Source organism: Sphaeramia orbicularis, chromosome 12, assembly GCF_902148855.1.
Source record: "Sphaeramia orbicularis chromosome 12, fSphaOr1.1, whole genome shotgun sequence".
Lineage (NCBI taxonomy): Eukaryota > Metazoa > Chordata > Actinopteri > Kurtiformes > Apogonidae > Sphaeramia > Sphaeramia orbicularis.
In genome coordinates, this window is record NC_043968.1 from 54,011,024 (window position 1) to 54,024,665 (window position 13,642).

The window sequence follows — 13,642 nt, forward strand, 5'->3', positions numbered from 1 at the left end:
ACCTCACCTCGCTGCTAATGGTCAATTCATGTTTACACCTGGTCTTTCGTTGACAGACCATTAAAATGATCGGAGAAGGCCTCTGTATCTTCCATTACTCTTTTTCTGTCCTGATTTTCGCGTTTCTGACACCTACTTCCGTGTACTGTTGATACCACAACTGTGACTTTCTGCCACCAATTAGGCCCCGCCCACAAAATACATCATCACTGTTTACCAACATCGAAATGGTCTATATTGTGGATCTTTATTTTCAAACTAAAAATACATTTAATCTCAACATGCCCTGATGCTTGTATATCCCAGTTTTAGTGTTTCAACCACTCATGCTGCTTCTCACCTGTATGTCTTAGAAATTGCCTTCATATTTACTGTTTTAGTTTTAGCCACTGATAGCATGTTGTTAGGGTTAAGGAGACCCTAATAGTTTAATAAAGAAATTGTCTGATCATTTTTGTTTTTTGTGATAGGGACAGATACATGTACATAGATAAACTGAGAAAAGCGATCCCATAGAGCAGGGGTGTCAAACTCATTTTAGTTCAGGGGCATATGAAGTGGGCCAGACCAGTAAAATAATGTAAATAATAGGATAAGAACTTTTGAGTGAAAAAAGTAAATTCTGTAATGAAAATGTTTACATCTACGAATTATACCTGAACATAACATGAACAAATATGAACAACTTGAAAATTCTTTAGTAAAATAAGTGCAATGATAACAATATTACCCTTTAGTTTATCATTTATACATGTGAATCACAACTTAGAGATCACAGTGGATCTACAAAAACACAAAACATTAAATAACAGGGAGAATATTATTAAAAATCCACATACTTCTCTTAAGACATTTCTGATATTCACATTTTTTGTAAAAGGCTAGTCAGTAAATGTAAACATTTTGGTGTAATTTTACTTTTTTTTTTACACTAAAACAAAGAGACAAATTTACAGTTTTCATTATTTATAGATTATGTTAATATTTTACTGGTCTGATCCACTTTAGACTGAAATAACCTAAAATGATTCAAACATCCTTGATTGTTAATATCTTCAGTGTAATTTTTGCATTTCACAAATTCATCCCAGGGGCCGGATTGAACCCTTTAGCGGGTCAGATTTGGCCCCCGGGCCGCATGTTTGACACCTGTGCCATAGAGGTATCACAGTGTTTGTAGTGAATACGAATTTGCAACAACTGACCTTAGAAGGATTGAGAAGGACTGAGTATGTTTGAAAGAAATGCAGCAGATTATTGGAATGTATCATATTTAATTCAAAGTTCTTTTTTAAAATTTTTTATTTAATCAGAAAAGATTATCTAAGGGGCAGCAAACAGGCAAACATAAACCCCATGAACATACAAGGCAAGTATAGAATGATAAATGCAAGGAATGAGTAAAAATATTTTAACAAATTAGGCCGAACATCTCCTGCCAGGTCTTTCTGCCTTGGTGGTATTAAAATGCTCTTAAAAGTGTCCAATGAGACCAGCTCCTTAAGTCTCAGATCATTTACTGCTGTTTTCCTAACCCTAACTGAAGTGCATTTACTACCTAAACCTAAAAACAGATTGTCCACAGGTCCTTGAAAAGTATTAAAGTCTTAAATTTGATTGTAAAGACTGATTGTAAAATTAGTTTGGATTGAAACATGGTTATAAATTTTTCAAGGCAATAACTATGAGGCCCCATTGTACTGTTATTTTTATGAATGCGGGTCTTAAATTTGATCAAACGGCATGAAACATGTCAGAAAGTTGTAAATTTGGATTCCTCAAACCTGCAGATAACCGGTAAATATGTATAGGAGTTGAGATGCAATGAAGGAGGGGTGGAAAAAGTAGCAGAACTTGCAAAGTGCATATTTAATTGTAGACACATCAACCAGAACAAGTAGCCTTTTGCTCACTCCGATGTGTTCAGATCATCAAAATCAGAATCAGATTAGCCTTTGTTGTCATTGTGTGTGCAATGAAATTAGGAGTGATACTCCATTCAGTGCAGGAATATGAATAATTAAAGCCGCAAGCGGCATCTAAAGGCCCTCGCTAAGGGCACGTCTAGTGGAAGTATGCTCATCGTTCAGCAGGTGGCGCTCTAGCCCCAACTTTTGTGTCTTCTAATGAATGGGTGTAGGCCTGGGACATTGACAATTGATTTGAGACAAATCAGTGTTCGTATGTCCGAACTGAACAAAATTTTGTATAAATAAATCTGTAGGGGGCGCTATGAGCAAAAATTAAATTTGTTCCATTGAATGGGTGTAGGCCTGTGAGATGTACCACTGAGTCAAATTTGAGCCAAATCGGTGTTCGTATGTCTGAACTGATGCAATTTTCGTGAAGGTAAATTTGTAGGGGGCGCTACTGAGCGAAGTGGAAATTTCTTTTGATAAATGAGTGTAGGCCTGGGAGATTGAACACTGATTCAAATTTGAGCCAAATTGGTGTTCGCATGTCTAACGTGAAGTAATTTTCGTAAAGGTAACATTGTAGGGGGCGCTATGGTGCCGAATTTCAAATTTTTCTGATAAATGGGTGTAGGCCTGGGATATAGACGTCTGAGTCAAATTTGAGCCAAATCGGTGTTCGTATGTCCGAACTGAAGCAATTTTAATAAAAAATATTAAAAATTTTTGTAGGGGGCGCTGTAGTGCAAAATTTCAGTTTCTTTTGATAAATAGGTGTAGGCCTTTGAGACAGATGTCTGAGTCAAATTTGAGCCAAATCGGTGTTCGTATGTCCGAACTGATGTCATTTTGTAAATGTACATTTGTAGGGGGCGCTATAGTGCGAAATTTCAATTTCTTTTAATAAATGGGTGTAGGCCTGGGAGATGGACGTCTGAGTCAAATTTCAGCCAAATCGGTGTTCGTATGTCTAAGCTGAAGCAATTTTTGTGATGGTAAATTTTCGAAAAAACTTCGCAAAGTTTGCAACCTCGTCACACAAAAACGGTGATGCCGATTCAAAAAATTCGGCTAACTTTTGATGCCCCACTTCTCTAGATACTGTACACCGATTTTGAGCTCATTCGGCCAAACGGCTTAGTAGGAGATAGTTAAAATACGACGTCAGCGAAAACGCTGACTCAGCATTTTGGAAATTTCAATCCAATATGGCCGACTAAGGGTTGGTTTAGGGGCGTGGCCATAATAATATTTTTTGTTTGTCTCCTCATGATGAATCTGTCTACCGATTTTCGTGGCTCTACGACAAACTTTATGTTGGATGCACTCCCATTGGCGCAATGCATTTTCACTTTTTAACGGGGCGCTGCCGCAACATTTCTTTACCGACATCTACGAAACCTATATGTAAATTCAATTTCTCGCACTTCTGAATTTTAGGCAAAATTTGGTGAGTTTTCGTAAATGTTCAGAGGGTCAAAATTGAGCTCAAAGCGCAGGAGAAAGAAAAATAAGAAAAAAAAAAAAAAATAATAATCTGAGCAAGAACAATATAGCCGTTTCTATGGCAACCACGTATTTGCCCTTTTTTGAAAGTTCTCGAGGTCCCCCACATGTGTGTGGGGTCAGATGTCACGTGTCGTGCACTTACACCCACGTGACTAACCCCGAGTGGGCGTGTCCCATTGACTCCCATTCATTCTGAGCAGGTGTAAATATGCGATTTGTGCACATGTCATATACATCGTTGGAAAGGTCTCAGTGCCGTGAATGTGAAAATGTGTGAGAGTGGTGACAGTGGCGAAAGGCGACCGCGTCACTGGCGATTTCGTCCCCATGCGCCCACTGCAGACTCAATAGGCCTTGCGCCGGCTTTACTCAGCTCGGGCCTAAAAAACACCAGGACATTAGAAAATAAGGATAGAGCGAATGTAAAATTACAAAAAGTATAAAGTAAAATAACAAAATATAATGTAAAATTTTACAAAAAGTATAAGTATAGAACTAAAGTGGAATAAAATAAAAATAGACAAATATTAACAATATTAACAGTATTTATATCTATTAGAGCTGCACGATATATCATTTGAGCATTGTCATTGCAATGTACGTGTGCGCAATAGTCATATCGCAAGTCCTGAAATGTAGGAGGCAAATGAACTCAACGTGTTCTCCTCCAATTTCAACCTAGGTACCTTACAGACACTGCGCACAGCGATCCACCAATCAAAATTGTTCTTAATCATTTGCTGAAGCAGACCACACCCCTGCACATGGAGTGAGTCGCTGGTAACAATATTGAAAAATGAGCAACGATCAAGAAAAAATCACAAAAAACAAAGACTTGGTGCCAAAAAGAAAAGCAACATCAGTTATCTGGAATTATTTCGGCGACAAAAAGGATGATACTGAAACATGTGTTCTGTGTTGATAATGCCTTCCACCTGTCGCCACAACGAGAGGAAACACGACTAATTTGTTTGACCATTTACGTTGGCACCATGCAGCTATTATATCCTCCTGAGAATTTTTTTATATTACAATCTAGGGCTAAAAAAAATCGCAATGTCATTTTTTTCCACTATCGTGCAGCCCTAATATCTATGAGCAAGTCTATAGAAATAGTGCATTAATATTACATTGTTATTGCAAAAACAGAGGATTTTGCATGAGCATATTACACATAGTTCACATGACACAGGGTTATTGCACATTTTTGGAAGTGAGTCATCTACAGGCAGTCTGGTGTAGGATGTGCAACAGGTTTGATCTTTTACACTGAAGCAGATCCAGTCTGAAACTCCCAGCACCCTCTTCTCAGCCGCGTGTGCCGCTCGGCGCTGCTCGTAACCCGGCCGCCGCTCTGAGCTTCTCAGCGAGAGATGGTTTATCACCTCTGAGCTAAAGAGAACAATTAGGCCATATCAGCAGATCAGAGAGTTGGCAGCCGGGGCACAGTAAGCAATAGCGCCAGTAATCTGCGGTTTAGCTGGCACCTCGCCACAGCCAGCCACGGCTCCACGGCCTCTCCAGACACTTAAGAGTCACCGAGGGCAGTGGCGTGCCCCAGGAGCTGGCGTGTTCATCCGCATACTATTGCCGCGATGAATAGAAACGGGATGGAAAATAAATGGAGCCCGCAAGAGACCGAAAAGAGTAAACGGGAGGAGGGAGGGGAAAGAATTAAGTCTTTAATGAGGGCAGTTGTTTCAGCAGGCAAAAAGAATCGGGTTATATCAACATTGTGTATCAAATGATGGTTGTTAGCAGCCCACCTACTGTGAAATTATGGGTGGCCTGTTTTGGTTCCTTTCTGCCACTTATCCCACATTAAGGCATTTTGCTTTTGCTCTTACATGCTCCCTTTGAGTGTACAAGTCAGTTCACAGATGCCAGGAGAATGGGGGCTTTAACAGGTAGTTGCCTTGGATACTCCTTGATTCGACTACACAGAAAGGCTCAGTTACATTGTGAACGCAGCTGCTGTGTGTGATCGTATCTCACGTTGACAGGAATCACTGTTAGAATAAAGACCCTCATCTTTACATGCCTTTTTTCACCTCTCTCAAGCTTGGCATACAACAGTAGGGATGTAGGCTCAGAAATAATAATAGGGTAAAGGTAGGAGAAAAAATGTAAACCATCTAGGTAGCGCATCATTGATTCCATCAGGAGTAGAAGAAACTTGAAATGAAACAAAGGGATTAGAAAAAACCTGTTTTTTGTCAAACATCCTTTGTGCATTAACTAAGTCTGTGATGTCCTTTGTAAAGATGCTGATCAAATGCTTTGCCTGTTGTTTTGCACTAGATTTACTCTGATCATTTCCAGGTTTAACAGTCATTTTCCATCCTTTTTATGCACTAACAAATCCGACTCTACAACACCATAAAAGAAAAAAAAAAAACATACAAACACAAAACAAAACTTAAAAAAAAAAAAAAAAGAATCAAGCTTCCCCTAGGCTGAAACTGTGTTCATTATAGTCAATTTGACAAAAATACAACTAAATAACCCTACATAGGTGATGCGATACACGCAGAATCACATGTTTTTATCGATTCAGTTATTGTTGTTCTCGCCCATTTAAGCTTCATAATTAAAGCAGAGAGCTCAATTGTGTGTAAAGCTCATACACGATATATATGTACCGCACATGTTCACAATGAATTGAAGAAAGAGAACTGCGTGACTGAAATGTTTTTCTCTGCGGATTATGCTTCAGTCAATAGATAGTGGAGATTAAAGAAAATCGACACGAACCACTTGTGCACCTCTGAAGACTTGATCAAAGTTTTCATGGTGTTTATTTAAGCAAATGAAAGATTAATATTTGGTTATTTATTTAACACGAGCTGATTCACCTTGAAATACCCTATGATACATTGTACATTGTGTGAAAGAATAAAAAGTTGCCTTTTTTTTAATAACTCTATTGAGGCGTATTTATAGTTTTTTTTTATATAGCTACACACCTGGATGTATGAACTACTGACAGTAGAAGTGGTAATATTATAGCCACTTATTAATATTATTTCATTCCAATGGTATCTTTCTTTGTGTTGGATATAGTAGGCAGCAACAGATCATTTAGTCCTTGAAGCTGATGTGTTGGAAGCAGCAAAATGATCAACATAAGGAGCTGAGTGACTTTGACCAGGTCCAAGGTTGTAACAATGATGACTGGGTCAGGGCATCTCCACAACTTCAGGTATTGTTGGGTGTTCCTGGTCTGCAGTGGTTAGTACCGACCAAATATGGACATCCCCATCTCTCAGGACAATTGAGCATCTATGGGAGATGTTGAATGAATAACTCTGATCCATGGACCCAGATCATTTTGTTTTGATTTTGTTTTGGTCAGTTTTTGTTTGTTTTTGTCCATTTATTCAATGAGTTCACTTTGTTGATTATCATATTCTTTTGTGTTAATTGTTTTATCCTTTTGTTGGTTAGTTTGGTCAGTATTTGTTCATTTTTATCATCTTTTGATCATTTTTGGTCATTTTATTGACAATTGAGCATCTGTGAGAGGTGTTGGATGAATAAATCCAATCCATGCAGGTCCACCTCTCTACTTCCAGGACTTCATGGATCTGCTGTTAACGTCTTGGTCCAGATACCACAGCACACCGTCAGAGGTCTGGTGGAGTCTAGGCCTCGGGTCAGAGCTGTTTTTGCAGAAAAAGGGGAACTTACACAATATTAGAAAGGTGGTAATAATGTTCTGCTCCCATAGATCCTGGATTGGTTGAGATCAGGTTATTGCTCTTTAGATACGTTTAGTCAGTTTTAACCACTTTATATTGGGAAAGAACAACAAGATCTGGAGATGCTCGGACCCAGTGATTTGCATGTCAAAATTTCTCCTTTGTCAGAGTTGCTCAGACTCCTAGTCTTGCCCATTTTACTGTTTCTAACTCATCAACTTTAACAGTTAAATGTTCACTGGCTGCCTAATATATCCACCCACTGACACTGTCAATGTGTCATAGTGTTGGAAGTTGGTCACGTCACCTTTGGGGACAATTGCATTCGAAAGTGCAGACTTGAGACACTCTCCTACTTTTTATTTGATGTCGATAGAGCAAATACAACCAGACATATGACAGTTTGAAACCGGAGCAAACAAACGTGAGTAAAAGCATGAAAATGAGGTAGGGTGAGCGTTATATTTCTGACCATATCGTCGTCATTTTTTTGTCCTTTTTCAAAATGGAAAAAATTGGCCAAATCTGCTGATTATAATCCACAGACTGCATTAGCATTATAGGTAAGAGTGAGGATGACCCCCACCTGAACTGGATGTGGAAACCGGGAGGACCGGTGGGGTGAGAAAACCGGAGAAAACACCTATGTAAAGATATGCTTTTATGTCAAATATTTGAGTGTAGTTTTCATTTATTACAGTTTTGATTTTATATACCTAATATTTGGAACTAATGTGCACTTTTAAAATCTTTGAAAAGGTTCATTAAGCATCTTTGTGTTATTTATGCAATAACTTATATAAATTTTTAAAATCAGATTTTATATTTTTTGTGTGTTTTTTGTCCTTTTGTTAAAGTGAAAAAATAATAGGCAGATGAGATAGATGAAGATGTGCTTAAAAAAAAGATACCAAACATGGGTATGGTAAATATTTCTTTATATAGTATATAAAGGCAAAATCAAAAGTACTCAAAAACAGCCAAAATATGCTCAGACCCCTAAGGGTTAAGGCCATGATGTCATGGCTGATCACTGTATTCTGCCTTAATTGTGTAATTATTTTTCTGTCTTGTACTTAAATGTGTCTTGATCAGCTGTGTTCTGATCGTAACATAAAAATAAGCATTTATTAAAGATGTCACCTCATGCTTTAGAAGGCTATTTATTGTAGGCTGAGTGAAGATCATTAAAAAATAACTGTATATAAGTTGAGTCTAAAACACTCAGACATTAAAACCATTATGTATTGGTGTGTTATCGACCTATGACTTACTCCGTTCACACATACTCCGCCACCTCTTGGTTTGCTAAAGAGCAAACACACCAGAGAGGGATATTTACTCTTTGGACCTTTTACTGAAGAGGCCAGATTAGTCTGTTTACACAGTGGAAAACAGTAGAGAGTCTGATTAAAGCACACACATGCATATTAATACACATGCACACACAGCCCTTAAAACATGTTGATACTTAATTATAATCACAGAGTAACAACATCATTAAAAAAGCTGATGAATAGGTGGAACACTTGTAGAAATGCACACAGAGGCTCCATTAGATTGAATGAAATGCCATCCTGCTGTCGTCATGGTGATATAGACATCAGCAGAAAAATCTCTAAAAATGAAGCCGTTATACTGACTCAAGTGTTATTTTTGGGCTTTGGGGTTTACGCAACCGCATGAATCTCTTGGGTTTTTGTTAAATCTTTTTTCCCGTTTTCTCTCTTCTTCCTCTGAACACATCCGGAGAAATGCTAATGACTAGCGTTTCAACCTGACTGTGCTCCGGTGCTGTGTGTACTCCAACCTGCCTCTCTAAAAAAGTAATAATAATAATAAAACAAATAAAAATAATCTGCTTGTCCCGTCACATCAGCAGTAAAATAAACGGGGTTTTTTTTGCGATTGTTGACAGGCCGTGACTTTTTTCAGTTATAGGTGCGAGTGACTCACAACTGCTTCATTTACGCCAAAGTCAATCCATGAAACGCTTTTTTTCCTGGCTGCCATTTCGCCGATGGCATCACTCTTCAGCAGCCCAAGGCCAGTGGTGTGGCAGTGGCGGTATAGAAAACCCATTGTCCTTGCGAGGATTTACACAGAGTGAAATCTGAATGTTTTTGTTTGTTCTATATTGTGAAAGATCTAACAAAGTCTCAGGAGATCGCGGGATTGTTTAGAAGCTATACGGGTATTAACCTAAATCTGGCGCTGCTGTTTCTGCATCCTTTCATGAGCTGAAACTCTCCCTGAATTCATTAATTCTGCCCCTTGACCATGAATCCCTCTGATCATTATTGTGCAGAATTAAAGCAAAATGTTGTTATTGGACAGCGTGTAATATTCTGAGATTTATCAACTCTCCCTTTCTGGTTTGCTGCATCTCCCACCCTTGTGTTCCACTAAATCTCAACTGTATCAGTAGTAGATGAATAATAGAGGAGGAGAGTTAGCAGTGCAGTGAAAAATGAGCATCTGCCTCCTAATGCATGGGCACATGCTTATTATCTTGTGCACTCGAATATGTCTAAAAAAGGGAAGACAAACACAATGGTAGCCCAGAGACAGAACTGAAAGAGACGCTGACAAAAAGAAACAAATCAAGCTAGGGGCGTAACTCGCAAAAGAAACTCAAAAAACAGGAGTCCTGGGAGGTTTCACGGGCTGGCGATGGTGGAGAATATCATGCAGGAGTGCTGGTGGTGTTTCCATCTATAATGTATTATCCTCTGCTGGTGGCGGAGGCAACAGGAGCTCATTGTAGCAGCCGTAGTGTTAGCTGTGCAGTAAGCTGAGTCATTTGACATAATGAATACTATCATCAAATCTTTATAGCCTGTTTTGAAGCTTGTTTTTTGGCTTTTGACCCGTGAAAAGTTCAAGGCAAAGGCAAGATTTTGGTGAAGTTTTTAAGCATAGCTACCTCTGTTTGTGTCAAAGAATTGTCTAGTTTATTATCTTCCCATTTAAAAAAAAATATACAGGGTGGGGAAGCAAAATGTACAATATTTTGAGGCAGGGATTGAAAGACAGTGTATGACCAATTAGTTTATTGAAAGTCATGAGAATTTATTTGCCACAAGAAAATTGACATAATAGAAAATGTTTTTATTCTATGTGTCCTCCTTCTTTCTCAATAACTGCCTTCACACGCTTCCTGAAACTTGCGCAAGTGTTCCTCAAATATTCAGGTGACAACTTCTCCCATTCTTCTTTAATAGTATCTTTAAGAAAGTCGACATTGCTGTGTGATGTTCTATTGGTAGCATGTTCTAAAATGCCCCAAATAGCAGAATCCAGAGGGTTTAGATCTGGGCTAGAAGGCAGTCATAAACATGATTCCCAAAAATTGCTAAAGTTGGATTTGTTGCTGTTGTCAACAAGTGTTTTGGTGTTCTTGTGTACGATTTTAACTTCAAATCATATTTTACTGCATTTCTAACGGTCTTGTTGTCTACCTCAAGTTCAATTGCCATTTTTCTCATGGATTTGGTTGGATCCTTTAGGATTTTGGATTTGAGAGCTTTAATAAAAGCTTTGGTACGTTTTTTGTTGCTTCCTCCACTTCCAGACTTTCTCGTAATAGTTTTGCTCATAGTCATTCTCTTCTTTACATTATAAACAGTCTTTATGGACACTCCAACTATTTTTGAAATCTCCTTTGGTGTGACGAGTGCATTCAGCAAATCACACACTCTTTGACGTTTGCTTTCCTGATTACTCATATGGGCAAAAGTTTCTGAAAAGGTATGGATAATAGTGTTAGGTATGATTATGACATCAATATATGTTTGGTTTCAAAACAATTGATGTAGTGCCTGCTGAGAAAAAACAACTAAATGTTCATTGTAAATTTTGCTTCCCCACCCTGTATATATATTTATCTTGTCCTTGGCTCAAACAGGACACATATCTTTTTGCCAGGTGCTACACAACCAGTCAATACTAACAGAAGATGATTTATTTACTGCCTAAAAAAGTATAAGTTGAATTCAAGTTAACTTTTACTTTTTAAAACTAAAACATCATGTTGTTGTTCGGAGTGTCACATTGACTCAACAGCTGAGATGTTTTTTTTTTTGTAAAACATGCAGATAAAGGGAATTAAAGGGAGGAGGGAAAGTCAGTTGGTTTTCTGTTACTTTACATCCTGTCACTTTTCACCACGGGGTCTGTAGGGCTGACAGATCGTAGACCCTCCACTGTGTTCCTCTCCCAGTGTGATGCCACCAACAGTGAAACACTGACTCGGTGTAACTGGAGGAACACAATATCTGACTCATTCAAAGGACACATTACATACTTACAGTTTTTCACTGCAGCCGTGGATATTTGAGGGTTAAGGTTGGTGTCTGATCTGCCACAGACAAAGGCCAGCATCATCCAATAATAGTCCAATAATCCTGTCAAAATAATCTCATTCAACTGTCATGTGACTTCAGTCACATTTTTTACACTTTACAAAATGAAAATGGTAATTAGATAGTATTTCCAGTAACTATTTAGGAGCAATTGAGAAGAAAAAAGGAGAAAAGTTGTTGTTCTCCTCCTCCTTCTTATTGTCCTTTTCCTTCTTCCTCTTCTCCTCAACATCATCTTCTTCCTCCTCCTGCTTATACTTTTCTTCCTCCTTAATTTTCCCCTTCTTCTTCTCCTTGTTTTTCGCCTCCTTTTTCTTCTTGCATTGTCTTATTTTAGATTGATGATATGTTTTTGACAACTATGTAAACTAGAAGCACTCGGAGAGCGCAGACCTCTGCCAAGGCTGATCAGTGCCCCCCCCCCCCCCCCCCCCGTGGGTCCCCCCACCCCCGATCACCACCAAAATGTAATCATTTCTTCCTCATCCCATTTCCAACAAACCCTGAAAATTTCATCCAAATCTGTCCATAACTTTTTGAGTTATGTTGCACACTAACGGACAGACAAAGAAACAAACAGACAGACAAACAAACCCTGGCAAAAACATAACCTCCTTGGCGGAGGTAATTAAATAGTTTTGGGGAAAAAAATCAAATTAAATCATCTTGTCTTCTTCCCCCTCCTCCTCCTCCTTCTTTCCTTGTACTTCTGTCTTTCTAAACTCTTCAAAATGCACGTTAAATATACGTTGATGGAAACACAACTTCGCACGTTTTTTGTCCCAAATGACCAAACCTGACTCACAACCACGCCAGTCTAACGCCAGTCTAACTTTTAACACATGTAAACTTGAAGCATTTTACACATTGCATCTAATAATAATAATAATAATAATAATAATAATAATAATAATAACAATAATCTCATTACTCAACAACCTCAATAGACCATCTGTCAGAGGGTTTTCATTTTCCTCTTATGTAATTGCTGATTTGTATCTCAGACATTCATTTTATCATTTCATAAACACATAATACAACTATTGCCAGGAAGCAAATTGGCAAATTTCCTGATTGTAACCGCAGCCAGTGGCAGAACAAAGAGTGAGAAAGTGGAGAACGTTGCAGGGAGGCATTGTTTAGAAACAGGAGATGCTTGTATGGAGTGTAGAGGTGATAAGTGGAAAACACCTGCCGGTAAGATGCTTCCTAATTTGCTCATTTGTAGCTGTCATTTGTGCTTCTCTCAGCCCGCTGATTCAGGCCAGTCAAGAGGCGGATTCTGCAAGTGGCATTGGCATTGCTTTTTTTTTTTTTTTTCTAAGTCCCAGTCTAAACACATAAGTCTGTCCCTGTTTTGTGTACTGGCGCAAAGGGAAGCTGGACGACTGCCACTCACTTTTTTGGATGCTCCAGTCATTTTTCCTTTAACTCCACACTTTGATTTACCTCATACACGCTCTTATCTAATCTGGTGAACATGTTTATTTGATGGTCTCTGCAGGTGACGCAGATGGTCGCCACGTCTCGCTGTATTTTCTGAGATCGCTTGTGGAAAGTGTTTCACATTCCAGTTCACCAGGTTTAATGAGACGTATGTATATACGACAATATGACAGTTGTATGAATGAATATGTACATGAGAAAAAGCAGTCCCCTGATTTCCTCTACTTCCCATATCTTGTCATTTCCTTTTCCTCCCATTCCCTTCCTCTGTTCTGCTCTCATTTTCTCTCCACCCTTTTCAGAAAAAAATGTCAGTTTTATTGTACAGTACATACAGAAGACTGAAACTGCAGAACTCTAAAACCCACAGTGCAACAGGAACATAGTAAAAATATATATTAAACAGAACACAAAATGTGTCCTTGTGTTACCGCTTGATCGGACCCTAATAATAATAATCAATCAAGGAACCTTTTCAATCTGGGAAAAAAAGTGTTTGAATACAATTTTTTTTTTTTTTTAATCTCAAATATTGTTTTGCATTCAGGCAGTTTTTTCTTTGATTGAACAGGGCTTTTTTGATTGAAGTGAAGTTTTTTTTTTGATTGAAAATATTTTTTTTGGTTATAGCAATAGAGAAACAAATTTACCTTCACAGTATTATACATATTTGAATATGTATTTATAAGCACTTTAAAATTATGTACAA

At 38.2% G+C, this 13,642-nt stretch overlaps 1 protein-coding gene across 5 annotated transcripts in view; it reads left to right on the plus strand.

Moving 5' to 3' along the window:
- The window catches only part of rxraa (retinoid X receptor, alpha a), a 196,295-nt gene that overhangs the window by 76,508 nt on the left and 106,145 nt on the right, over nt 1-13,642 (plus strand). Inside the window, exon 1 of one of the 5 annotated variants that reach the window (XM_030149309.1) lies at nt 13,060-13,081. The exons of the other annotated variants lie outside the window; for them this stretch is intronic. Coding sequence (XP_030005169.1) covers nt 13,075-13,081 — 7 coding nt within the window. The 5' untranslated portion in view covers nt 13,060-13,074. Of the gene's footprint in view, nt 1-13,059; nt 13,082-13,642 lie in introns of those variants that run through there. 5 annotated transcript variants of the gene reach the window in all.